Source organism: Spermophilus citellus (assembly GCF_964194105.1).
Source record: "Spermophilus citellus genome assembly, chromosome: 9".
NCBI classification, from domain to species: domain Eukaryota; kingdom Metazoa; phylum Chordata; class Mammalia; order Rodentia; family Sciuridae; genus Spermophilus; species Spermophilus citellus.
The window spans coordinates 106,320,636-106,347,751 of record NC_138191.1 but is presented as its reverse complement, the minus strand read 5'-3'; the positions used below and the strand labels follow the sequence as shown (position 1 = coordinate 106,347,751).

At 40.9% G+C, this 27,116-nt stretch overlaps 1 protein-coding gene across 3 annotated transcripts in view; it reads left to right on the top strand.

The window, feature by feature from the left end:
• The window catches only part of KDM4A (lysine demethylase 4A), a 54,641-nt gene that overhangs the window by 8,347 nt on the left and 19,178 nt on the right, over positions 1-27,116 (top strand). For all 3 annotated transcript variants that reach the window (XM_081307241.1, XM_081307242.1, XM_081307243.1), the window contains exons 4-12: positions 1,687-1,801; positions 4,017-4,210; positions 7,368-7,417; positions 8,056-8,159; positions 8,683-8,820; positions 9,813-10,060; positions 10,844-11,043; positions 13,319-13,689; positions 24,007-24,127. In XM_081307241.1, coding sequence (XP_081163367.1) covers positions 1,687-1,801; positions 4,017-4,210; positions 7,368-7,417; positions 8,056-8,159; positions 8,683-8,820; positions 9,813-10,060; positions 10,844-11,043; positions 13,319-13,689; positions 24,007-24,127 — 1,541 coding nt within the window. The remainder of the gene's footprint in view (positions 1-1,686; positions 1,802-4,016; positions 4,211-7,367; positions 7,418-8,055; positions 8,160-8,682; positions 8,821-9,812; positions 10,061-10,843; positions 11,044-13,318; positions 13,690-24,006; positions 24,128-27,116) is intronic.

Sequence of the window (27,116 nt, the reverse complement as noted above, 5' to 3'; positions counted from 1 at the left end):
TGGCTTGTGGATTCTAATTGAGGTCTTAACAGTTTTATTGACAAAGCTTAAAACATCTACATTGCCAGCCAGCCTGTTGGCCAATGAGAGAACTTATGTAAAAGCGTATTGAAGAAGTGTGATAAGCTTTGCAGATGCAAGTCTGTGTCATAGTTGATCCTGATTTTAGCTGTGTTTGTGGGGCCAAACTTAGCCGCTTTCTGTTTCTTATGCAGGGTTCTACCAGTGTCTTTAGCGTCCTATGTCTTCTTGTCAATATATGCTAGGCTTTTTTCTTTCAATATACTTCTTTTCCTTTGCTTTTTTTTTTCTTCAGTACTAGAATCTAGAATTTGAATCTAGAATTTCTTTACCATTGAACTATATCCTCAGCCCTTTATATTTTTATTTAGAGATATGGTCTTGATGAATTACCCAGGCGAGTTTGGAACATGTAATCCTCCTGCCTAAAGTTCTTCTGTTGCTGAGATTACAAACATAGATCACTGTGTTCAGCATTTCTTTTCCTTATAAACAACTCTGTTTCTACTCTGCAGTGCTGGGAATTGAACTCAGGGCCTCACTAGCCAAGTGCTCTATTAGCATGCTAGACTGCCAGCCCCTACCCTTATATATGACAAGAAGATTTTTTTAAAAAATATTTTTAGTTGTAGATGGACACAATACCTTTATTTTATTTATTTTTATGTGGTGCTGAGGATCAAAGGCAGTGTGTTATACATGCTAGGCAAGTACTTTACCACTGAGCCACAACCCCAGCCTTATGAGACAAGATTTTTACCCCTAATTTCTATTTTTATGTCCAGCCAGCTTTAAGAAAACATCTTATGTGAAAACCTAAATTTATAAAAACAGATCATTAGAAGGCAAAGGAGTTGTTAAACACATGAATTTTCTAAAATGTATTATTCATTAGATTAACATTGAAATGAAAGGCAGTAAAGTAAGATTTGTTTTCACTCATTCCTTTTATCCCCCATAACATTTCATTTTGGGCTTCAGGTCTAATTTTTATACAATTATAATATCTTACTAATATTTTTTCCATTTTAGTACATTACTTTTCCCACTTTTTTATGTTTGTAAGGCTGGTATATTATTCTTTTTAAATTGCCACTTAATAACTTTACTGGGAATTGAATCCAGGGCCTTGTGCGTGCTAAGCAAGTGCTCTGTCACTGAGCTATATCCCCAGTCCTTTCTATTTTTAATTTTGTGACAAGATATTGCTAGGTTGCTTATAACTTCCCTCAGTTGCTGAGGCTGGCCTCAAACTTGAGAGCCTCTTGCCTCAGCCTCCCAAGTTGCTGAGATTAATGGGTGTGTGTTCTGTGGTTCTTTATGGTTTTTAAGTCCTTTTTCCTCACTGGCTAAGCTACTCCTGAATCAAACAGGGTGTAGCCTCTCTTCAGTGGAAGTTATTATGTTGTAAAAAAAGATGGATTCATGTCACTGCTTTAGTGACCTTCTTTTCCCAGTTTCCTTGGGCCCAGTTCATGGAAGGGATATTGAGGGGAGTTACTGTACATTATAACCTTGAATGCCAAGATTGTGTCTTGTTCATTTGAAATGTCTTGCTGTTCTGGAAATAGGGGATTCAGGGAATTGTGTCTTACACTGTTCATAATGCCTAATAAATTTAGTGACAGTAAGTGGCTAACAATTTTTTTTTTTAAACTTTGGAAGGTACTGTACCCCACGCTATAGTGAGTTTGAAGAGCTTGAGCGGAAATACTGGAAAAATCTCACATTCAACCCTCCAATTTATGGTGCAGATGTGAATGGTACTCTCTATGAAAAGGTGAGACTCCTTGGAAGCCCTTTGTGCAGAATATTTGAAATTTTGTAACATAATACCTTTTTTTTTTTTTTTCCTGCCCAGCACTTAGTAGGTTAAGTGAGTTGGTGAATGGGTGGAAGAACAAATGAATGATGTACCACCAACTGATATGCTGAGTTCCCTTAGTTGTTAGCATTTTTTGCATGTGACTGAACTTTATTTCTCCCACTCTGCATGTGAATTAGATGATGTGGTGTTCTTTTCAAGGGCTGTTAGCATAGTCTGTGGGTGGTAGATGATGAGTTCTTGAAAGGGTGGGATGGTTCAGAGAAAATGAAATGATGGGGGAGGAGCTGTGTGGTTTCTTCAGAAAGAAGATCACTGACTAATGAAAGGGATATATATTTAAGAAGAGAAACCTATTTAGATTTTAAAAACCCTTAAACAGAATTCTGTAGCAAAAGCTATTTTAACTAGTTGCATTGGCTTGAAGTATAGTTTTTGGTTTTTTTTTTGGAAGGAAGAACTGCTTTGGTGTCAGGCACCTTGGTGCATGTCTGTAATCCCAGTGACTTTGGAGGCTGAGTCAGGGGGATCCCAAATTTCAAACAAGAATTGCTTTGATATGGTAGAAGAGGGACTATTTGAACCTGCCTTTGGATGATTAGAAAAAAATTAGGTGTTTTAGGTATTATTGCTTAGATTTTAACATTTTTGTAAATTATCAGAAGGAAAATATTTAAAAAGTGAATTTTAAGTTTGTTGACAGTAATATTGTGGGGTGATGGGGAGTCAAGCCTGTAGGCATGAATGGCAGATTGATGCCTGAAGATTTTGGGAAGTACAAAAGCAGGGCACAAAAATTGGGAACTTGGTTTTAGGAGGGCGGCTTCTGGCTGAGTACAACTCGGGGAAAGGACAATGTAGACATTTTATGAAGACTCTGCCCAGTGGAAATTGAAGCTAAAAGAAGCATGAGTTACTATAGTTAATTCCCATTTTTCTTTGTTTTTCCTAATTTGACCTAAGTTTCTTTATCTTTTGTTAAAACTCTTCTTCCTGGGATTTAGATCAGGTAACTGTCACCTCCTTAAACATCTTTCCTATATTATATTGCTTAAATCCCTTTGGAGGCATGATGGTGTCAGTTCCAGTAGTAACTGTGAAAGTGAGGGGGGCTGGGATTGTGGCTCAGCAGTAGAGTACTCGCCTCGCATGTGCTAGATCCTGGGTTTGAACCTCAGCACCATATAAAAATAAGTAAAATAAAGGTATTGTGTCCAACTACAACTAAAAAGTATATATTAAAAAAAAAAAAGTGAGGAATTCAGTTTTGTTGTTTTGTTGTGGTACTGGGGATTGAACCCACAGGCACTTAATGACTGAGCTACATCCCCAGCCCTTTTTGTTTATTTATTTATTTATTTTTTAATATTTATTTTATTTTTTTAGTTTTTGGCAGACACAACATCTTTGTTTGTATGTGGTGCTGAGGACTGAACCCGGGCCGCACGCATGCCAGGCGAGCGTGCTACCGCTTGAGCCACATCCCCAGCTCCCCCTTTTTATTTTTTATTTATTTATTTATCTATCTATCTATCTATCTTTATTTATTTATCTATTTATTTATTTATTTTTAGTGACTTTTAAAAAAATTGTAGGTGGACACAATAGCTTTACTAATTTATTTATTTATTTTTAAAGAGAGAGAATTTTAATATTTATTTTTTAGTTTTCGGCAGACACAACATCTTTGTATGTGGTGCTGAGGACCAAACCCGGGCCGCACGCATGCCAGGCGAGCGTGCTACCGCTTGAGCCACATCTCCAGCCCTTTATTTTTTATTTTGAGATAAGGTCTCAATAAGTTCTCCAGACCTAGCTAAGTTACTGAGGTTAGCTTTGAACTTGCGGTCCTCCTGCCTCAGCCTCCCAATCTGCTGGAATTACAAGTGTGTACCACTACACCCGGGCCCAGTCCTTTTTATTTTTTATTTCGAGATACAGTCTCTCTAAGTTGCCCAGGCTGGCCTCCATTTATAACCCTCCTATCTCAGTCTCCCAAGTCACTAGAATTACACATATACACCCCTGTGACTGGCCTGTGGTTTTGACATTATTTTATATGTTGATCAGAGATGATAGGCTCTCCTGAAGCCTTCTCTGTGGTTTGTAGATTCATAACTTCATTTTATATTCAAGTATAATTTACTGTGGACTGTCATTTCTTTGGCAGCATGTTGATGAGTGGAACATTGGCCGGCTGAAGACCATTCTGGATTTGGTTGAAAAGGAGAGTGGGATCACCATTGAGGGTGTGAACACCCCATACCTGTACTTTGGCATGTGGAAGACTTCCTTTGCCTGGCATACAGAAGACATGGACCTGTACAGCATCAATTACCTGCACTTCGGAGAGCCAAAGTCCTGGTAAAGTCAGCCCATAGTTGGTACAGGTTTTCTCACCTTTAATGTACACTGGAAGCCTCTGGAGCAGGTTGAAATGTGGATTCTGGTGCTGCAGGCTTGGGGTGGAGATGACATTCTACATTGAGACACATTTTGAGGTGATCAGATACTGTTGGAGCCAGACTATCTGTTGAGAAATGAGTCTTTAGGGAACACATGACTCAACACCATCTTAGGAAAGCATAGTTTAGTCTGTTACTGAAAGTCATGGAACTGTTCCAGGCAGTCCCACTCTTTATAACTTCTGAATGGGCCTGTGACATTTCTTTGTTTCTGTTTATTTATTTTTTGTGGTACTGGGCATTGAACCCAGGGGTGTTCTACCACTGAGCTATACCACTGAGATATATTCCTAGACTCTTTTTAAATTTGGAGACAAGGTTTTGCTGTGTTGTCCAAGCTGAACTCAAACTTGAGATCCTCCTGCTTCAGCCTCCTGAGTAGCTGAGATTATAGGGTACCTCTGTGCCTGACCTTCTGAGAGACAGACTTCAAAACTGGAATTATTCCTTCAGATGATAGAAAGAATTCTTTACCTCATTAAAAAAATATTTGGTGGACTGGGGATGTTGTCCAGTGGCATAGCATTTGCCTGGCAAGTACAAAGCTCTCAGCTCAATCCCTAGTGCTCCCCCCCATCCCCCACCCACTGTGTACTGTCCCACTGTCTTTCTTCTAGATGGCTAGGATTGGAAAATATGCAAAAATCTATAAATGTTGACTCTAAAATTTCCTGACATTGGATTATCATTCTTTGATTTATCAAGAGATTTTATAGTTATTGATACATTGGCTAGATCATTTGAAGTGGGAGCTCTAGAGAATTCTGTGTGAGGTTGCCTGATGGCTCCTAAAGTCAAAGTCCTTTTGGTGATATTTTCTTAACTTTTCTCCTCTGTTTTGATTCATAAGGAGGCTATTTTATTTGGGAGAGGACATTTTTGTTGTTTATGTGGAATAATTTACTTAATTTTCCTCTTTTTTTTGTTTTAATAGTGGGAATCAAACCCAGGGCCTTGTGCATACACAAGTGCTCTCCCACTTAGCTATATCCCCAGCCCTTTTTATTTTATTTTGAGTTAGAGTTTTACTGAGTTGCTCAGGCTGGCCTTGAATTCCTGGGCTCAAGTGATTCTCTGTATTCTGTTTCCCCAGTACTAGAACCACAGTGCACACTGCTGCTTTAGAGTAGATTATAATAAGGTTACTGTGAGTTTCAGAATGTTTAACAGTTGTGCAAAAGTTTTAAATAGTCTCAGATGTTCTCTTTTTTTTTTTTTTTTTTTAATTTTTAATATTTATTTTTTAGTTTTCAGCGAACATAACATCTTTGTTTGTATGTGGTGCTGAGGATTGAACCCGGGCCACACGCATGCCAGGCGAGCGCGCTACCGCTTGAGCCACATCCCCAGCCCACTTTTTTTTTTAAATGGAGAACAGTTACTGTGATATCTAGACACCCTACCAGGTAGAGGAGTAATTAATTATTGGGTAATCAGTATAGCTTTTATGCAGATGAAGGGAAAATGGAATCATCAGCAGATCCCAGACCAAGTTTCTAGGTTTCTAATCCATCTCTACCCTGCTTCCCATTTTTTCTCTAACCTCTTCTAATTAGGCCTTTTAAACTCTCCTGGGAGCATTTTAAAAAACACTGAGATTATGTAATGCCACCTTTTTTTCCTCTTTTAAAAAATTTTATTACATGAATAACATAACTTTTTGTACCATAAATCCTAGTTCATGGTGCATATTCAATAGATTTTTTATTTTTTAAATATATATCTTTTTTTTGTAGCTGGACGTAATACCTTTATTTTATTTATTTATATGTGGTGCTGAGGATCGAACCCAGGGCCTTACATGTGTTAGGCGAGCACTTTACTGCTGAGCTACAACCCCATCTCTAATAGATGTTTTATTAAGTGGGTGAATATAGAAGAAATAAATTCAGTCACATTCCTGTGTAGGCTCTGCATTCTTCTGCTCCAGGAGTCAAATACTTAGCTTCTCCAGATTTTTTGTAGTGCTTAGCAACTTTAAAAAGTGTTTTTTGGGGGTGCTGGGGATGTGGCTCAAGCAGTACCACGCTCTCCTGGCATGTGTGCGGCCCGGGTTCGATCCTTAGCACCACATACAAAGATGTTGTGTCTGCCGAAAACTAAAAAATAAATATTAAAAAATTCTCTCTCTCTCTCTTAAAAAAAAAAAAGTGGTTTTTTTTTTTTTTTTTGGTGGTACTGGGGATTAGACCCAGGGATGCTCTATCACTAAGCTATATCCTCAGCCCTTTTTATTTTTATCTTGAGACAGGGTGTCACTAAGTTGCTCAGTCTGGCCTCCAACTTGCAATCCTGCCTCAGTCTCCTGAGTCACTGGGATTACAGGTGTGTGCCATTGCACCTGGTTTGTATTGTTAATTTCATTTTTTAAGTTATTTATTTTTTGGGTACTGGGGATTGAACCCAGGGACCCTTTACCACTGAACCCTTTTAATATCCAAGCTCTTTTGATTTTTATTTTGAGACAGGGTTTCACTAAGTTGCTAAATGTCTCTCTAAATTGCTGAGGCTGGCTTTGAACTTGTGATCCTCCTGCTTCAGTCTCCTAAATTGCTAGGATTGTGGGTGTGAGCCACCACTCCCAGCTTGTATTATTATTTTTAGTCAATACATAATTGTACATTTTTTTTTTTTTTTTTTTTTTAGAGAGAGTGAGAGAGGAGAGAGTTAGGAGAGAGAGAGAGAGAGAGAGAATTTTTAATATTTATTTTTTAGTTCTCGGCGGACACAACATCTTTGTTGGTATGTGGTGCTGAGGATCGAACCCGGGCCGCACGCATGCCAGGCGAGCGCGCTACCGCTTGAGCCACATCCCCAGCCCAATTGTACATTTTTTTATGGGCTACAGTGTGCTGCTATTCCAGTCCATGTATGCAATGTGTTAAAGTCAGATCAGTGAACTGGCATATTCATCATCTCAAACATTTGTCATTTTTTTGTGCTGGGAAACTTCAGCGTTCTCTCTACTAGCTTCAGTGTGTTTTTCTAGTGGGACAAGCCCTTTGGCTCCTGTTCCTGTCCTTTGCTCCGTGTCTGATGCTCTCATATGTTTGCAGGTACTCTGTTCCACCTGAGCATGGAAAACGATTAGAGCGCCTCGCCAAAGGTATTTTCTCCTCCCTTCTGTGAGCTGTGTCTAGCTCTCAAATGTTCATTTTCTATGATAAGATCTTGTGTGGCCTTTCAGAGATTTACAGGGAGGGAATGGGCTCAACTGTATCCAAAAAGGTAACCTTTAGTCCTTCCTTTGATGGTCTTTGTCTCAGTTCCTCCAAGCACTGGTTTCTATAACCAGGAAAATATACAAATCATTTTGATTCTGGTTCTTCTGCCAAAACCCAAACTGTTAAAGTAAAAATCAAGTTATTTTGTAGTTTGATCTTTATGTGGATTAGATTTGTACCTCTAGAGAATCTTATTTCAAGAAAGCCAGGGTAGATTATGCTATAGATTTGTTACTTTTGACAAAAGAGTGCAGTCTCAATCTTTCAGTACTGGAGAAAGTTCTAAAAAGTTTCAAAGTGCTGTTCATAACAGAGGCAGCTTGGGTGTTGTCAGTCACCCAAACAAGTTTGATTACCCATGTAATACTCTATCTGGAGAGGTGCACTGTAGAATCTTAGGAGTCTGCCCAGAGATAGAAAGATTTCGTTCAGATGAGATTTACAGGTATGAAGTGACTCTAGGATTATACAGCTAGTGTGGAGTATGGAATAAACTCAGACCCCTTGTGCATTTAAACAGGCTTTTTCCCAGGAAGTGCTCAAAGCTGTGAGGCTTTTCTCCGCCATAAGATGACCCTGATTTCCCCATTAATGCTGAAGAAATATGGCATTCCCTTTGACAAGGTGAGCTGACATTACATACGGAAGTCCTTAGGCTTACATAGAGGCAGCTCTTTTTGGTCTTTGTTTCATAGAATTTTATTCTAGTTTGTCACCATCACTTTGATTTAGGGTGGGAGTTTGATCCCAAAGTGGGGACTAGTGGGCCATGGGAGGAGCAGGTCACCTACAAAGCACTGAACTTGGAGGAAGTGTTAATTATTGTCATGATATGCATCTAGTATCTTAAGGCTTTTCATTTTATACAAGACAGAAGACCCCAGTAGTATATGACTTATCTGTGGTTGCTCAGCTAATTGGTGGCTGAACCAGAGCCCAGGAGTCCCATTTTATAGTCTCTGCCATGTGTGCCAGCTGCTTTAAGTCTTCTCTTTTTTTTTTTTTAATATTTATTTTTTAGTTTGAGGTGGACACAATATCTTTATTTTTATGTGGTGTTGAGGATCGAACTCAGCACCCTGTGCATGATAGGCGAGCGCGCTACCACTTGAGTAACATCCCCAGCCCTAAGTCTTCTCTTCTTTAGGTGACTCAAGAAGCTGGAGAGTTCATGATCACTTTCCCTTATGGTTACCATGCCGGCTTTAATCATGGCTTCAATTGTGCAGAGTCTACCAATTTTGCTACCCGGCGTTGGATTGAGTATGGCAAACAGGCCGTGCTGGTGAGCCCTCTTGATGTCTATTATACTGACTAAAAATATCTGGTTGAGTAAATTGTTAGTGTCAGAATATTTCTTTCTTTCTTTCTTTTTTTTTTTTTTATATTTTAAATAGTTTTTTAAGTTGTTGATGGACTTTATTCATTTATTTATATGTGGTGCTGAGGATTGAACCCAGTGCCTTACACATTTGAGGTAAGTGCTCTACCACTGAGCCACAACCCTAGACCCAGAATATTTCTTTAAAGTGCAGAAATTCAGAAAGACTGGCTGGAAATGTGTAAAAATGACAGCTTTTTGTGTTCATAAAGAATTTTTGAACTTTGGGAAGTAAAAAGTGAGATTTTGCACTTAAGTTCTTTTAGAATTAAAACTATACCCCACATTATCAATATTTCTTGCTGTGACCATTCTGAGATTTCTCTTTTGAAAAAGTCTTAGACATTTACTTTTTTTTTTTTTTTTTAAAGAGAGAGAATCTTAATATTTATTTTTTAGTTTTCGGCGGACACAACATCTTTGTTTGTATGTGGTGCTGAGGATCGAACCGGGGCCGCACGCATGTCAGGCGAGCGTGCTACCGCTTGAGCCACATCCCCAGCCCTAGGCATTTACTTTTGTTATAGGCAAGCAACAAGGTGTGCCTTGGCTCAGAGTGCTAGGCTTGTTTGTGTAGTCTTGATTTGGATAGATATCCAAAGGCATGTGGCTGTTGACCATCTCAGGACCTAGGTGCAGAGCCACGTCACTGCCCATCCTCTATGCACTCTAATTAGTGCCCAGGTAGACTCACTACTGTGCCAGCACTCTCTGACCTTTTTTTGCTTCCCTCGTGTTTGAAGTTTCTGTAAGGGCAATGTGCCCTTGTCCTGCGAACTTGAACAGTTTGGTTTTAAAATGTCTCATGCTTTTTTTCACATGGAGGGAGGAGATGGGATGTGGAGGTGAGGCAGAAACAGATAAGGTGTGCTTCACCTGCTGGCTACTTGTGACAGTGCTCCTGCAGAAAGGATATGGTGAAGATCTCCATGGATGTGTTTGTGAGGAAGTTCCAGCCAGAAAGATACAAACTTTGGAAAGCTGGGAAGGACAGCACAATTATTGACCATACCGTGCCTACACCAGAAGCAGCAGAATTTCTCAAGGAGAGTGAACTTCCCCCAGGAGCTGGGAATGAGGAGGAATGCCCAGAGGAGGACATGGAAGGAGCTGAAGATGGAGAGGAGGGAGACCTAAAGAGAAGGTAACTGGTAGCCATTTGGACCTGACTGTTGAGGATGGGATTCTGGGCAGCTCTCACAACCTGTGGAAAGGCTATGACTAAGTGGGGTGTTTGAGCCACAGCTGAGGGAATTTTCTTCTTAGTAAAGTTCCAAAACCCTCAGAGCTGGAGCATTCAGCACTTCCTTGTGGCTCTTACCCAGCAATGAAGATAATAAACCTGTAGTTGGCTGGAGCAAGGGGTAGGGCTCCCCTGTGCTAAAAGTTAGTTTTCCTATCAGAGTGTTTTCTGTTTTTTATTGTTTTATTTTTGTGATACTGGGGGCTGAACCCATGGGTGCTTTATCACTGAGCTTCATCCCCCAGAATGTTTGTTGAAAAGGAGAATGTGATGGTGGGATCAAGACTTTCTGGGGCAGTGGCAGTAGGAAGATAAGTTTGCTGGTGTTGTCAGGATCTGAGCCAGTGCTCTGAGAAGAGTTTTTCCCATTTCATGTGGGAAAGACCAGAGGGACAGTTATGGGGTACTTAATAAAGGCTAGGCACTCTCCTACGGTGCTCCATGTACCTTTTCTCAATCTTCACCCCAAATCTGTGAGGTGGGTTGGGATACTTTCCAGATGATGGACTAAGTTCAGAGAGGTCAAGTCTTTTGGTTCAGATCACACAAATAAGAGGTGGCCCCGAGTTTTAAACCAGTACTTACAGGCCCTGGGCATTTATTTTGGGTTGTATTTGCACAAGGTTGAATGTATTTGGTAAGTGATTTCATATGTGGACTCTAGAAGGTTTGTTCTCTCTACAGTCTGGCCAAGCACCGTATAGGGACAAAGAGGCACCGGGTTTGTCTTGAATTACCACAGGAAGTAAGTCAGAGTGAGCTCTTCCCCAAGGAGGAACTAAGTTCGGGACAGTATGAAATGACAGAATGTCAGGCCACCCTTGCTCCTGTGAGGCCCACCCACAGCTCTGTGCGGCAAGTTGAGGATAGCCTGCCTTTCCCAGGTGAGTAGAACATGGTGCATTTTTCGCAGCCCTTGTCTGTCCTGTATGCCGTGCGTATTGAGCGCAGGATCAGAAATAAAAAAGGAGAGAGTGCGATCTGTGAGAAGACCTGTAGTTGGACTATGAGAAGTGCTTTAGGGATATGCAGGGTGGAACAGGCATGGAGGGGAAAGGCCTGTTTCCCACCTGGTGAGGAGTGAGGGAAACTGAAACATTTGATGAAGGTGACTGATGAAGTAAGATGGGCAGGTATGGCAAGGCACCCCAGAGATGCTGGGCAAGCCATGAAGACAGGAAGCAATGCCATGTCTTGGGAAGCTGGTGGGGTTTTCCTCTAAATAGACTATTAGGAGTGGTCTATTTAGAGGAAGACAGTTATGTGACCAGGAGAAGAGGCTGGAGAAGAGGGATGAGATGATGTAAGCGTGGACTGCCATTTTATTTTACCTTTTCATTTTTTATTTTTTGGTATTGGGGATTAAACCCAGGAGTTATCAACCACTGAGCCATGTACCTAGTCCTTCCTATTTTTTATTTTGTGACAGGGTCTCACTAAGTTGCTTAGGGCTTTGCTTAGTAGTTCACTTGAACTTGGAGTGCTCTTGCCTCAGCCTTGGAAGTAGCTGGGGTTACAGGCATGTGCCACTGTACCCTGCTCATTACTTTTATTTATTTAGTTTGTTTACAGTGCTGGGGATTGAACCCAGGGGTACTCTATCACTAAGCTGTGTACTTAGCTCTTTTATTTTATTTATTTATTTTTTAAAAATATTTATTTTTAGGTGTAGATGGACACAACACAATGTCTTTATTTTTTTATGTGGTGCTGAGGATCGAACCCGGGTCCTGCCTGTGCTCCGCGAGCACTCTCCTGCTGAGCCACCATCCCAGCCCTATTTTTGTTTTTTTATTTTTATTTTTTGGTGGTGCTAGGGATTGAACCCAGGGCCTTATCTGTGCTAGGCAAATACTCTACCAACTGAGCTATATCCCAGCCCCATTTTTTGTGTAGTTGTTCCTACTCATTGAAACTGGGACACTTTACCACTGAGCTAAATCCCCTGTCCTTATTTATTTATTTATTTATTTATTTATTTATTTATTTATTTTTAGGAGTACCAGGGATTGAACTCAGGTACACTTGACCACTGAGCCACATCCCCAGCCCTATTTTGTATTTTATTTAGAGACAAAGTCTTACTGAGTTATTTAGTGCCTCGCTTTTGCTGAGGCTGGCTTTGAACTTGCAATCTTCCTGCGTCAGCCTCCCGAGCCGCTGGGAGTACAGGTGTGTGCAACTGTGCCCGGCCCAGTCCTTATTTTTTACTTTGAGACAGGGCTTTGTTAAGTTGCTCAAGGGTTTTACAGTGTTGCTGAGGTTGGTCTCAACCTTGCAATCCTCCTGCCTCAGACTCCTGAGCTGCTGGGGTTATAGGTGTGTACCATTATATCCAGCATCTTGTTTTTAATTTTGAAATAAGGTCTTGCCAAGTTGCCCAGGCTGGTCTCAAATTTAGGATCCCCCTGTCTTAGCCTTGCAAGTAGCTGGGATTAATAGGTATGTGTCATCATGCCTGGCTTATTTTTAAAAGTATTTAATTGACATATAGTTGTACGTGTTTATGGGGTACAGTGTGGTGATTTAATTTGTGTGTATGTAATGATCAAGTTCAGGGTGCCTCCCATTTTAGAGTTTGTTTACTTGGGAGCTTGAGGGTCCATTTGTATAAGAATGATGTGGTCAATAGTGCTTCAGAGCAGTCAGCAGGTATTCATGAGGTTAGAATTGTTAGTGAGAGGCTTGTGTCAGTCTTGGTCAGGCTTGAACAAATCTGTTCATGATGCCATGGTGTGTCTGCCGACAGTCAGATAGTCCTGTATACTCAAACCTGAGGCTGGGTTGGCTTCTCTTCAGCAATTCTTCTGGCTGGGGTATCTGGATCCTCTGCTGAGCTTAGGCTTTCATCTCTTGCAGGACTGTGAGGAAGAGGCAGAGCTGCTTGCTGAGTGCTCTCTGTGAAGGCTGTTACCAGCAGTTACAGTTAGGAGGTCTGAAGATAAGTGGTAGTGTCCTCACATGATAAATTAGAGGAAGAAATGGAGGCCTGTGTGGCTGAGGTGTTAGCCCAGATCACACAGGGACCCTGTAATTGACAACCAGAATTTGAAGCCAGGTCTTACTTCTAGCCCATGCTCCTTGTGTTTTGTCTTTATCTTCATGAAGTTCACATGTTCAGGAGGAACTTGGCTTTTCTAATGTCTATGTATGTTTCAGATTACTCTGACTCCACTGATGTTAAATTTGAAGAGCTCAAAAACGTCAAGCTAGAAGAGGAGGATGATGAGGAGGAACAAGAGGCAGCTGCTCTGGATCTTTCTGTGAACCCTGCTTCTATGGGAGGACGCCTTATCTTCTCTGGTTCCAAAAAGAAATCATTTTCTAGCCTGGGATCCAGTTCTTCTCGGGATTCTCTTTCTTCTGATTCAGAAACCAGTGAGCCACTCTCCTGTCAAGCTCAAGGACAAACAGGAGTTCTCACTGTGCATAGCTATGCCAAAGGGGATGGCAGAGTCACCATGGGAGAGCCATGCAGCAGGAAGAAAGGCAGTGCCCCCAGAAGTATCAGTGAACGGGAGCTGGCAGAGGTATGTCTCCGGACAGTGGTTTGGAAGACATCCTGTGGAGGGGAGGTGGGCCTGTGGGGTGGAGGTGCTGCAGGAGTCCAGGAGAGCAGGAGAAACCCCCTGTCAATGCCTCCAGCATGCATTATTGTGTCAGATAAAAAGCCAGGTAACATTCATTCTTTTTTAGCTTGTTCTTTACTGGGAATTAATAATTTTCTACTGTTGATCCAGAGCATTGTATCTTAGCAGCTTTAGTGACTGGCAGATCCTTAGCCCAGTTGAATGTACTCTAGTATGGGATGACACTCCTTGCCTTAGAAGCACAGGGTTAGAATGGTAGCCATTATAGCCCAGATGCTTGGGGGTTTGGGATTAGATGGCCCTTTTACTCTAAAATTCAAGGGTATTTTTTTCTCAGCCTGATTTTCCTGGGGAGGCCCAGCAAATCATTGATAGATATCAGGATACTTTCCCAAAACTGTAAATGTGAACATGTTTGTTCACCCTTCATCCTAGATCACACTGTCAATAGCAGCTTTTTCTTGTTAGTTTTGTGCAAAATGGTTCCCTGTTGAGAGGGATTCAGAACTGTGTTAGGTGCAACTGGACTCCTGCCACCCAAGTGACCTGCTCTTACTGCATGGCTTCACAGTTTGTGTGGACCAAGCTGCTGCTTGTGTGGAGTGGCACATAGTAGTAGCTCATGCAGAAGGTCCTTGTAATTCCTTGTTCTTGTACCTTTACTTTTTTTTCTTAGGTGCTTGGTATCAAACCCAGAGCCTTATGTACTTTTAAGTACATATCTGATCGCTGAGCTATACCTCTGGTCCCTTTTTTACTTTTTAAAAATTTATCTCCTAAAAGTGTTTTATTTTGGGTACCATGGTGCATGCCTGTAATCCCAGCTACTTGAGAGGCTGAGGCAGGAGGATCTCAAGTTTGAGGCCAGCCTCAGCAATTTAGGCCCTAAGCAAATTAGCGAGATCCTCTCTTAAAAAAGGGCTGGGGATGTGGCTCAGTGGTAAAGTGCCCCTGGGTTTAAAAACAAAACAAAACAGTTTTTATTGAAAAATTTCTAAAGTACATGGAAATAGAATGCCATCATGAGTTCCCATGCTCACTCATCATTCATGTATAATTATTAACATTTGAAGTATTTGTTTTGTATCTGTTTTGGATGAACTAGTAACATTCATTTCGTATCCATATTTTCTTAGTATTTCCTGTAGTCCTTTTTTATGGTTATTTTTTCCCCTTGTCTTTAATTTTTATTTATTTTTTGGTACTGGGGATTGAATTCAGGGGTACTCAACCACTGAGTCACATCTCCAGCCCTATTTTGTATTTTATTTAAAGACTAGGTCTCACTGAGTTGCTTAGCACCTCTTTTTTTGATGAGGCTGGCTTTGAACTCTCGATCCTCCTGCCTCAGCCTCCCAAGCTGCTGGGATTACAGATGTGCACCACTGTGCCCAGCTCCCCTTGTCTTTAATTCTCAAATTCTTCTCTTTGAGTTCTCTGAGTCTCAGGGCTGTTTCTGTAGTCTTCCTTTTACCATTTGAATGTTCCACCATCCATCTCATGGTGGTTGCAGGCTAATGAGCGAATAACCACTGTGTTTCCTTCTCATTGCCTCTGGTTGCTGCTCTCACTGCCTCTTATGAGAGCATCTGTGAGAGAGGGATTTTAGCTTTTCCAAGCTGGAGTTCTTAGACTTGTATTGCCATCTGGCCATTCTTGGTCACAGGCCCTCAAGCCTCTATGTTCTTCTGTGGTGCCACAATTCACCCTGTCCTGCTTTTCTAGCATCCTCTGGTTTCCATCGTGATCAGAAAGCAACTAAGAAGTAGCAAAGACTTATTATATACTAAATACTTCATATGCATTGTTCAGTCTATGCTTTACTGTTAAATTAATTTTAAAAAAATATTTAATTTTTAGTTGTAGTTGGACACAATACCTTTCTTTCTTTCTTTCTTTCTTTTTTTTTTTTTCATGTGGTGCTAAGGATCAAACCCAGGGCCTTGCATGTGCTAGGCAAGCACTCTACTGCTAAGCCACAATCCCAGCCCCCTTAATTTAATTTTTTTAGCGTCACATTTTTCTGTTTGTTTTTTTTTAAAGCATGCAAAGAAGGAATACAAAATACCACGATATCCATCTCTTTTCCTCCCAAATTTTAAATCAGTTAAGTGATAGAAGAATCAGGCATATGGAGCTTTGTATGTTATATTAACAATTAACATGGGGGCTGGGGATGTGGCTCAAGCGGTAGCGCGCTCGCCTGGCATGCGTGCGGCCCGGGTTCGATCCTCAGCACCACATACCAACAAAGATGTTGTGTCCGCCGAGAACTAAAAAATAAATATTAAAAAATTCTTAAAAAAAAAAAAAAAAAAAAAAACAATTAACATGATTGAACAAAATGACTTTTAACCCATGGCCAAATGACCCTTGTACTCATTTAATCTCAATTTGATGGATTATCTACCTAGTCATAGGCAGTCCTGATAACCACAGGCTCCTCCTGGGGAAAAGTATTTTCCAGTCAGCGTCCACATTTTAAGAGTAAGACTAGAATACTCTTTTCTGCAAAAGGCAGATCCTGGCTAAGTGGTGGTGCATACCTAACACATTCAAGGCAGTGAGAGAAACCAGGAATCCTTCCACATGGAAATCTGCAGGCAAAGGATGTTTCCAACAAGCCTCTCTTCAGTCCTCTGCTCACAAGCCTTTTTGGTTCCTTTTCCTTTCTGTGTGAACTTCTCAGTTTTAGCCTGATGGCAAAGTCATCCATCTACTCCAGCATGTGCTGGCTGGTTTAAACAACTTAAATTCTCCAAAAATAATGTGACTGCACTGCCTCATTGCTCTCCTTTTTAATCACTTAAGGCCTGTCTACGGTGGCCAGGACTGTGCCTTTAAGGAACTCAAGTTCCTCAAGAACTAGAGGAATAGACAGGAGTACATAATTCCAGCACTTGATGATAGGTGATTTAGGATTACCTGAAGATTTTGCAGCTTAGCCTCTGGTTGGCTAGGAGCTCAGGATGGCTGTAGAGAAGGAGGCATTTTGCCTGAGCCAAGAGGTTATGAAGAGTATGCCAGGTAGACAGAATGAAATTGAAGCAAGAATCTAGGAGAGGAAGATGTTCTACATGGTGATGATAGCACATTGGGGTCAGAGGTTGACTTTGTCTCAGTCATATAGGATTGTAAAAGACCCTGGATACAATTAGCGGGCACCAAGAACTGGTAATCCCAGCTACTTTGGAGGCTGAGGCAGAAGGATTGCAAGTTCCAGGGCAGTCTCAGTAACTTAGTATGACCCTATCTCAAAATGAAAAATAGAAAGGACTAGGAATATAGCTCAGTGGTAAAGTTCCCAAAATAAAAGAAAAAGAAAAAGCCTAAACACGGTGAGAGGCTTGAGGGGGATCGGTGAGCTGGCAGAAGAAGGCCCCTTACTCCCAATCTGAGTTTGGAGACCAAGAGCTTCCATGGTGTGTGTGATTTATTTATTTATTTATTCATTTATTTATTCATTCATTCATTCATTTTTTTTAGTTGTAGTTGGACACAGTACCTTTATTTATTTTTATATGGTGCTGAGGACCGAACTCAAGGCCTTGCACAGTGAGGTGAGCACTCTACTGCTGAGCCATAACCCTAGCCCCAATTTTTTTTTTAATTGAAAAAAAAAAGTTATTTTGTTGTACCTCTTTAACCCCAGCCCCAATTTTTTTTTTAATTGAAAAAAATGTTATTGTATTTTGTTATACCTCTTTAAAATTTATTTTATGTAGTGCTGAGGATTGGACCCAGTGCCTCACACATGCTAGGCAAGAGTTCTATCCCTGAGATACAACTGCAGCCCATATTTTAAAAATTAATATTAATATGATACCAATAATATTAGCATATTATATTAATATTATATATTATATTAATATATTAATATTAATTTGTTCTAATTATACATGATAGTAGAATGCATTTTGATATATCACATATAAATGGAGTATAACTTCCCATTCGTCTGGTTGTACATGATATGGTTACACAGATCATGTAAACATATGCACATAGTGTAATAATGTCTGATTCATTCTACTATCTCCATATTCTTTTAAATGCAGGCAAAAAATGCAAAGTCAATAATGCAGGGAGCCTGCACATACTACTTATATCTTTTTTTTTTTTTTAAAGAGAGAGTGAGAGAGAGAGAGAGAGAGAGAGAGAATTTTTTTAATATTTATTTCTTAGTTCTCGGCGGACACAATATCTTTGTTGGTATGTGGTGCTGAGGATCGAACCTGGGCCTCACGCATGCCAGGCGAGCGCGCTACCGCTTGAGCCACATCCCCAGCCCCGACTACTTATATCTTAATAGTTGTTAGGCTCTCGTCACTATGCCATTTCTTCCCTATTAGATGTATTTTTATTTTTAAATCTTTATTTATTTTTGGTATTAGGGATTGAACCCAGAGGTACTTGACCACTCAGCCACATTTTCAGCCCTTCTTATTTTTTATTTTGAGAATTAGGTCAGGGGAACAAGGAGAGAATTTGTCCAGAGCCAGGGGAGAAAGTACTCAAGTACTCAAGATGTGACTATGGGTGCCTTGTATTAAGGGGCAGGAACCTGCCAGGCGAGGGAAGTTGAAGGAAATGGGGGAGAGGGGAGTGATTGGATCCTGGTGGGTCTAACAAGATGGGTAGGAATAGGATGCCAGTGCATGTGGAAGGAAAGGAAGGGATGACTGCAGACCGGCTTTTCCTCACCACCCCCACCAACATTGTGATAAAATACACATGACATAAACTTTGCCATTTTAACCATTCTTTAATGTACTGTTCAGTGGCAATAGTATATTTCACATTGTTGTGCGACCTTCACCAGGATGCGGATGTTTTTGAGATAGAAGGAGGCAGGTTGTCTCCTCAGGTCTCCTGGGATCTGTCATACCCAACCTTTATTGAAAGCCACTATTCCTAGAAATTTCCTTGCTTCCTGAATGGTTCCCTTTCTCCTTTGAAATCCTGTAGCACTTGCTCCTCAAAGTAATTGCCATAGGTTGGTGAAGACGATAAACTTCTAAAAGCTAGGCTCTGAGCCACATTCATCCTCACTTCTGGAGACCATGCTTGACCCATGAGCCCTCTGTAATCATGGAATGAGTGACTATAAAGAAGGTCAAGGTCAGGTTTGTTCTTTTTGGGTGGGGGGGCACCAGGGATTGAATCCAGGGTCACTTAACCACTGAGCTACATCCCCAGCCCTTTTTATTTTTTATTTTGAGACAGGGTCTCGCTAAGTTGCTGAGGTTGGCTTTGAACTTGTGATCTTCCTGCCTCAGCCTCCAGAGCCACTGGGATTACGGGTGTGCGCCACTGTACCCAGCTCAGGTTTGTTTTCCTAAGAAATTGACATCAGGACTGATTGATTAGGTGGAATGGGAGACTTGATAGGTGTGGGGCCTCAAGTCAAATAGCTTTACCCATCCCTAGAGAGGTTTGATTGCATTAAGTCTATACTTGGAAACAGCTCTGTTTTGAGAGTGCCCTTTGTTCTCCCACACAACTTCAGGATCCCCCAAGCTGCATTTGTTACTGTTTGCTATTCAGTTATGTTAGTTTACATTAAGGGTCTTTTATAAGGCTTTCTGGTAAACTGTACTTTTGGTGAAAGTGCCCTGGTTTGCTCATTGCTGAAGTACCAGAGTTTCATTTAACTATAGAATGAACCGTAGCAGCATTCAATCTCTGGAAGGTTTAGTTAGTTCAAGCTGTTTTGAAAAAATGAGTTTCCAAAACAAGAACTGGAAAACATTTGCTGCTTCTCTGTACAGAACAAGTCTTTATCATTTACCTTGACACTTGTGCCAGATGTTAGAAGAAGGAACAGAATTCTAGAAGCTTGAGCTCTCCTGTAGGCAGGGACCTGGAATACTCTACCTGCTGCCCCATCTATCCTCAAAAAGAGCCCTTAAGGGAAGAGTTCATTACCCCTTTTTTGTAGTTGTGTTTCTTCTTACTCAGGCCCACAGATAGATGGCTGAACTGGAATTTGTACCATCATGTTGTTGTATGCTGAAGGGATTTAGGAAATGGAGCACATTTCAGGAAGTGCAGCACTGTGAGGAGGTTGTGGATGCCATGTAGCAGAAGGAATGTTTAATTAGGAGATAAGGAAGTGTGAAAAGATAACCACATTTTTTGGGGGGTGGGTGGTACCGGGGATTGAACTCAAAACTCAGGAGCACTCAGCCGCTGAGCCACATCCCCAGCCCTATTATGTATTTTATTTAGAGACAGGGTCTCACTCAGTTGTTTAGCATCTCACCTTTCCTGCAGCTTATTTTGAACTCGCCATCCTCCTGCCTCAGTGCTGGGATTATAGGCATGCACCATTGCGCCAGGCAATTTCCACATATTTGAATAGATTTGTTTGGTCAGCATGATGTCAGTGGAAAGGGACAGTCTTCATACTGTGACATCAGGTCTTTCTCTGACTGGGTTATATTCTTCAAGGTTATAGGTCATGTTTCCTTCCTCTGTGCATTACCAGGGCATCACATGCTGGGATATAGGAAGCACTTTGGACCAACAGGACAATAAAGACATCTTCTTCCTTTCCCATAGCCACAGTCTGCTTGCTGTTCTTGATCTTGACTCCTATTTTCTCTAATACTTGGATCTATAAAAGGTTCTCTGTCTGTCTTCTACGTTGTATTAATTTTCTGTTGCTGAGACAAGTTATCATAAATTTTGAGACTGAAAACCACACAAATTTTTTATTTTATAGTTCTTGTATTTAGAAGTCGGCAATGAATCTGTTAAAATGAAAATAATAATAGGGCTGTGTTTCTTCTTCAGAGCTGTAGAAGAACTCATTTCCTTGCTCTTTCCAGCTTCTGTAGACCACCCTCATTCCTTGGCTCATGACTCCTCTTCCATCTTCAAAGGCAGCAACATGTAGCTAAATCTTTCTCACATCATGTCACTAGTTGGCTCTGTTTGCTTTCCTTGCCTGTTATTGACATCATTGTGATTACATGGGGCCTTCCAGGTAACCCAGGATAATACCCACTTTACAGCCATCTGATTAGCAACCTTAATTCTCCTTTGTTATATAATATTAACAGGGATTGGAATGTAGGCATCCTTTGGGAACATAATTTTTTTCTACTATGTATCTTTTTTTTTTTAAAGTTTTTTTAAGGTGTTGATGGACCTTTACTTTATTCATTTATTTATATGTGGTGCTGAGAATCGAACCTAGTGCTTTACACATGTGAGACAAGTGCTTTACTACTGAGCCACAACCCAAGCCCCTTTCTACTATGTGTCTTAACATCTCCCTTTTATAACCTTTTTTAAAAAAAATATTTTGGGTATAAAACCATACTCATATAACCCCTATTGTAAAATTTGGTTTTGGAGAATGTTTCTTTCTCAAACTATGATCTGATTCTGTTTCTTAAATAGAAATATTCCTTCTTTTGCTCTATAATATGTTCATGTCTTAGTTCCTTATTGTCTGTCTGCTGGAATTAATCTCAAAAATAAGTCCTGACAACTCCCAGTTGCTCAGTTCTTCTGGTGACTCCTTCTTGAAGCTGCCCCTTCTTTAGCTTTCTGAAAATTTTCTTAACCTGTTTGCCTCTGAATCATCTTTTTTTTACCTGTCTGCCTCTTCTCTACATCCCCATAGCCACAGAAGACCTGATCTTCAAACTTCTCTTTCACTGGTAATCTCATCCACTCCAATTTTAATTCTGTATTTTTTGATTTTCTAATTGTTTTGGTTTTAGATAGGGCCTTACTATAATGCCCAGGCTAGTCTTAACTTGTGGGCTCCAGTGGACTGTAAGCAGGTACATGCTGTCTGGCAAAATTTTTATTACTGAACCTGATGGTGAGGATTCCCATATTTACAGCTTTTGCTCTGACCTCTTTTCTAAACCCCAGTCTGAATTTCTTACTGCCTCCCTGAGATTTCCAAATGGGAGAACCATGGATCTATAGCATGTGTCCCACACACAGCATGTTTAATTTGGTTTGTTGTTATCCCCTATTTCTTCCATACACATGGTCTTAAGCATCTTTTACCTCTCTTACCTTGGTGATCTAAGCTAGAAATCACCACTGTTTCTGGTTCCTTTATTCTCATCCTTTTTCTTTCTAATCTCTGCCACATGGCAAGTTAAGTCTATTATATAGGCATCTTCAAAGTGGGGAGTGCAAGAAGATTGTTGGGGTATAGGAATAAAATGAACTTTATTTTTATTTTATCCTTTTACAGGATATTTTTATTTTAAAACACATAAGAGCCTGGGCATGATGGCAGAGGCCCGTAACTCCAGCTATTCTGGAAGTTGAGGTGGGAGGATTACAAGTGTGAGGCCAGCCTTGGCAAATAAGCAAAGATACTCAGCAAGTTAGCAAGTCCCCTGTCTCCAAATAAAGAATAAAAATAAAAAGAGCTGGGGCTGTAGCTCAGTGGTAAAGTGCCCCTGGGTTCAGTCCCCAGTACAGAACAAAAGAAATACATACGTGTGTGTGTGTGTGTGTGTGTGTATGTAGGTTTTGGAGTGCATGCTCCAAAATTCATTCACATGCATGCAAACACTACCAAAAAATTTTTGGCAAGTATGGGGATTCCAGTTTGTTATAGCCAAAGAACCTTTTCTTTTTTTTGGTACCAGGTATTGAACCCAGGGGCATTTAACCTCTAAGCTACATCCCCAGTTCTTTTTTATTTTTTATTTTGAGACAGGGTCTTGCTAAATTCCTGAAGCTGGCTTTGAATTTGTGATCCTCCTGCCTCAGCCTCCCAAGTTGCTGGGATTACAGGCATGCGCCACTGTGTGTGGCCAAAGAACCTTTCCTTAAGTGAAATCTTACTCATTTGAAAATGTAAATCAAAAGCAAAGCTGTTATGGCCAGAAATGAGGTGGGGCCCAGTTCATTCTGATGGAGGTTCTTGAGGAGTATTGTTGAAATACATATTTTTTATTGTTGTTATAATGCTGGGGTTTGAAACTGGGGTCTTATGCATACTAGAGGTACATGCTGTATCACTAAGACACCCCTAGTTTTCTGATGTAGTTTCCTGCCACTTTAGGCTGTGTAGTGTAGGTCTAATTGAAAGTTTATGATTGTGTTAGTCTTTGTGGACATCAGGAGTAACAGTTCCTAAGGTTTTCAGTCTTTCACCTTTTCCTGTATTCTGACATTCTTACTTGCTCATGTGAGCCAGGATCACAATACTTTAGTCCATTTCTCCACACTTCCTTTTTTTCCTGTGTAGATCTTTCTTTGTACAGAATAGGTTCTCAGTGAATATGTGTTGAATGAATGAACAAGTGGACCCTGAAACCTATTAATAATATTAACTTCTGGAGGAGCAGGCTCTATTCTGTACCTGGCTGGTGCACAATTTGTTTTGTCTTGGGATCCCAATTGTGGTCCTTAGACTCTGAGGTTCTGTGTAGTTGCACGTAGAGTTCATGAGCTCCAGCATCTTTTCTGAAGTGGCACTGCAGTGCTGCCACTTCTCTTTAGAACTCTAAGGCATTAGTTTTTTTTCACTGTTGCAAAGTGGCCCTCTTCCAGGCTTCATTTCCTTGCTTAATCGGTTTTGCCAACCCTGCATCTCCTAATGTCAGTATGACCAAATTTTAAGTGTGTTGATTAAAAAGAAACTCTTATGTAGTATTACTGAGTCAATCCTGTACATCTTAATTACATCTGCTCTTGCATTCTGTAAATGTAGTGTTAAATCAATCTTCCCATTGTAGCTAAGGCAGAGTTTTAGATGTACTCTGCTCTGGCTGATATTCTCCCCTAGAGAAGAAACTAACAGGAATTAACAGTCTCCATGAGAGCTGAGGGCTCAACAGTTTATAAGGAAAATCTCGTCTGTTTTCCTTGTAATGGTTCAGGAGCCCTCACCCCTTTGAATGTTCTCTAGACTTTCAACCTGGATGGCCCTGCTACCTGGAAAATTATAACTGGTGCTATACGGACTTCCTAGTCCCAAGAATGGGGCAGCTGGGCTCCTGTGGGGCTCACAGACTTGTCTCATAACAGTCAGCTTAAGGGGGGAGGTGCATGGTTTTTTTGACCTGGAGAAGGATTGGTTTTTGGTATATTTGTTTTAGGTTGCTGGGGATTGAATCCAGGGCCATGCACATGCTAGGCAAGTGTTATACCACTGAGTGACATCCCCAGCCTTCCCCCTCACTCCCCAGTTGGTTTTCATTGTAAGTCAAACCTCTGCTGTGTGTCAAGTTGAGGTAAGACTAATTGGATTCCCTTTGGTATGCTCAGGTTGCAGATGAATACATGTTTTCCCTGGAAGAGAATAAGAAGTCAAAGGGTCGCCGACAGCCCTTAAGCAAGCTTCCACGCCATCACCCACTGGTGTTACAGGATTGTGTCAGTGATGATGGTAAGTTTAGTCTCCTCTCTTCACTAGAGAGAAAGAGGCTCATCACATTGGGACTTGCTCTGATAAGATGTCAGAAGGTCATGCTCAGAAACAAGAATGGACCTATGGCTTAAGTGTTTTTCCCAATACTCCATTCAGATGATGGGATTTCTCTTTGTATCTAATTTGCTAATTGAATTTCATTATCAGTTTGAGTCCTAGGAGTCCTTTCTTAGGAGATACAAGGCTAATTTTTTTTTTTTAGAATAGCAAATTTTGTCAATGATACCAAGCCCTGTGCTGGATGTGTGGATACAAAGGTAAATAAGATAGGTCTGTTCCCTCCAGATGCTCACAGGGTAGTGGGGCAAACAGATTAAAGAAAGAAGAGGCTCCATTCCAGGCAGAGGAGACCGCATGAGTAATTATGGAGAAGAGAAACAGGAGTGGATATGCAGGGAACTGTTCTTGGCTCAGTGTGGCTCAAGTTCAAGGGTAAAGCTAGGAAGTGACAGGTGGGATAGGAGGAGGCTCCAATCCAGGCAGAGGAGTCCTAATGAGTAATCATGGAGAAGAGGAACAGGAGTGGATATGCAGGGAACTGTTCTTGGCTCATTGTGGCTCAAGTTCAAGGGTAAAGCTAGGGAGTGACAGGTGGGATAGGAGGAGCAAAGTAGACATGAGGTCAAGTCAGACAGCGTTATTGTTAGCCCAGAGTGAGAACCTTTTCTCACAGGCAGTCTGGAGCTCTTGAAGTATTTATTTATTTTTTTTTAAAGAGAGAGTGAGAGAGGAGAGAGAGAGAGAGAGAGAGAATTTTTTTTTTTTTAATATTTATTTTTTAGTTCTCGGCGGGCACAACATCTTTGTTGGTATGTGGTGCTGAGGATCGAACCCAGGCCGCACGCATGCCAGGCGAGCGCGCTACCCCTTGAGCCACATCCCCAGCCCCGCTCTTGAAGTATTTTAAGCAGAAGAATAGCATGGTCAGATAGACATTAGAAAGACTGTTCCTCTTGATGATAGCTTCTTGAGAATGACTTTGAGTGTACCAGTTGAGCTTCTCAGATAGAAGATCTAAGGATGGCAGTGGGAGGGGTACAAGAAGGAAGTATAGAGAAGATCAGGCCAGCTGAATTTGGTGACTGGTATAGAGCTGTGAGGGTACTCAGTAAGGGAGAAAGATGAATTGATGGCCTCCCTGGTTTATAGCTTTGGTTGGGTTTGGAGACCTGCATTCAGTGTCTAGGGGATGTAGACTTGGTCAGCTATAGAGAAAGCACGGAAATGAGTGAGCAGAGGTTGAGAATAGGTGCACAGAGGAAGGAAGGAGGAAGCCTGTGAAGGAGACAGAGAAGAGGATGAGGAGACATATGCAAGGAAAACCAGGAACTGTGGCACTGAAGCTCAGGGAATGAGGACAGTAGTGGAGACTGGTTTCCTATGCTGCTTGGAGCCTAGGACTCAATAGGAAGAGTGCTGAAGAGCCTCAGCACACTTGGGAGAATGGAGTCACTTGACTTGTTGCTTTGACTAGAGCTGGGCCTTTTCCCACCTTGTCCTCTCCATATGATCTGATGTCAGAGCCCCATCTCTGCAGTTTTCCTTGGTACAAAGCCTATGATAAGCTAGGTGGGGAACAGTCAGAATAGTGGCCAGATCTGGAGTTGGGTCTCAAGGTGTCCCCTGAGCTTGTGCTCTGGTCCAGTTCCAAGAAGAGCTCCAGCCTACTTTTGTGGTTGTCCACTTCATGCTGTAGAAAACTGAAAAAGCAGAAAAGTTAGAGGAAAAGAAAATTTCCCATATGCCTATTCTCCAGAGATGAGCACAGTGAATATATAATGTATCATCTTGCTGATTTTTCCATACATACATATTATGTCCATGTATATCTTTTTTAAAATAATCTGATAAACTCCCCCAGGTTTTTGTGATGAAAAATGCTCAAATGTGGTAAGCTGAAGAGATGGAATCATTGCATGCTTTCCATGTGTGTTTTAACGATTCTTAACCAGAACAGTGTCACTTAGTTTTGCCTTATTGCTTTCTTTCTCTCAGTAACTTAGTTTATGTACATATATATACACACCTGTCTTTCACATTCTTTGAAAGTAAGTTGTAATCATCAGATTACTTCATTTTAATATAGCAATAAGCACATTTCCTAAGAAGGATTCTCCCTTAAATACTAGACTGCTGTCATACCTAGGACAGTAGCTCCATAACATTTTCTTATCCTCCAACCAGATCTTTCTTTTCCTGCTCACCCCAATAATGTGTTTTAGGGTTATACATTATACTTGTAAGTTGGCTTTCTTTAGTCTCTTTAGTCTGGTATACCCTTACCCCATTTTTTAAAAAATTTAAATTTTTTTTGTGTGCTAGGAATTGAACCCAGGGGTGCTTTACCACTGAGCTACATCATTAATTCTTTCTATTTTTTATTTTAAGACAGGGTTTTGCTAAGTTGCTAAGGCTGGCCTTGAACTTGGGATTCTCCTGCCTCAAAACATTTACTTGCTGGAATTACGGACATGCATTGGGATTGAGGCATGCCTGGCCCTTGCCCCACATTTTTAAAAAATATATATTTGTAGTTGAGGCATAACATTTTTAGTGAAATGTTAAGAATTAACTATAAGTCTCTGTGAAGTTACACATATGTGAACTGTTAAAATTTTGATTCTTGCAATTTTCACTTAACACAGTGAACATTTTCCCTCATCATTCAGTATTCACGTATGGAATGATTTTGGCCGCTTTTGACTTTGTAAAGTAGAACAGACGTCAGTGTTTTACGTTTTTAGTTGTTATTATGAGCCTGTTTGTTTTTATTTCTTTCATCACATCTCAGTCACTCTTTTTTAGGCCAAGGTTATGAGACAAATCTGTGGGCACCATGGCTCCTGACTGGATTTGAACAGTGAGGCTCTGAGGGGTTACTTTTACTTGCCTGCACTGGTCTCCTTATGCTACAGTGGCCTTCACTTGAGTCTCCACACAATGGCAG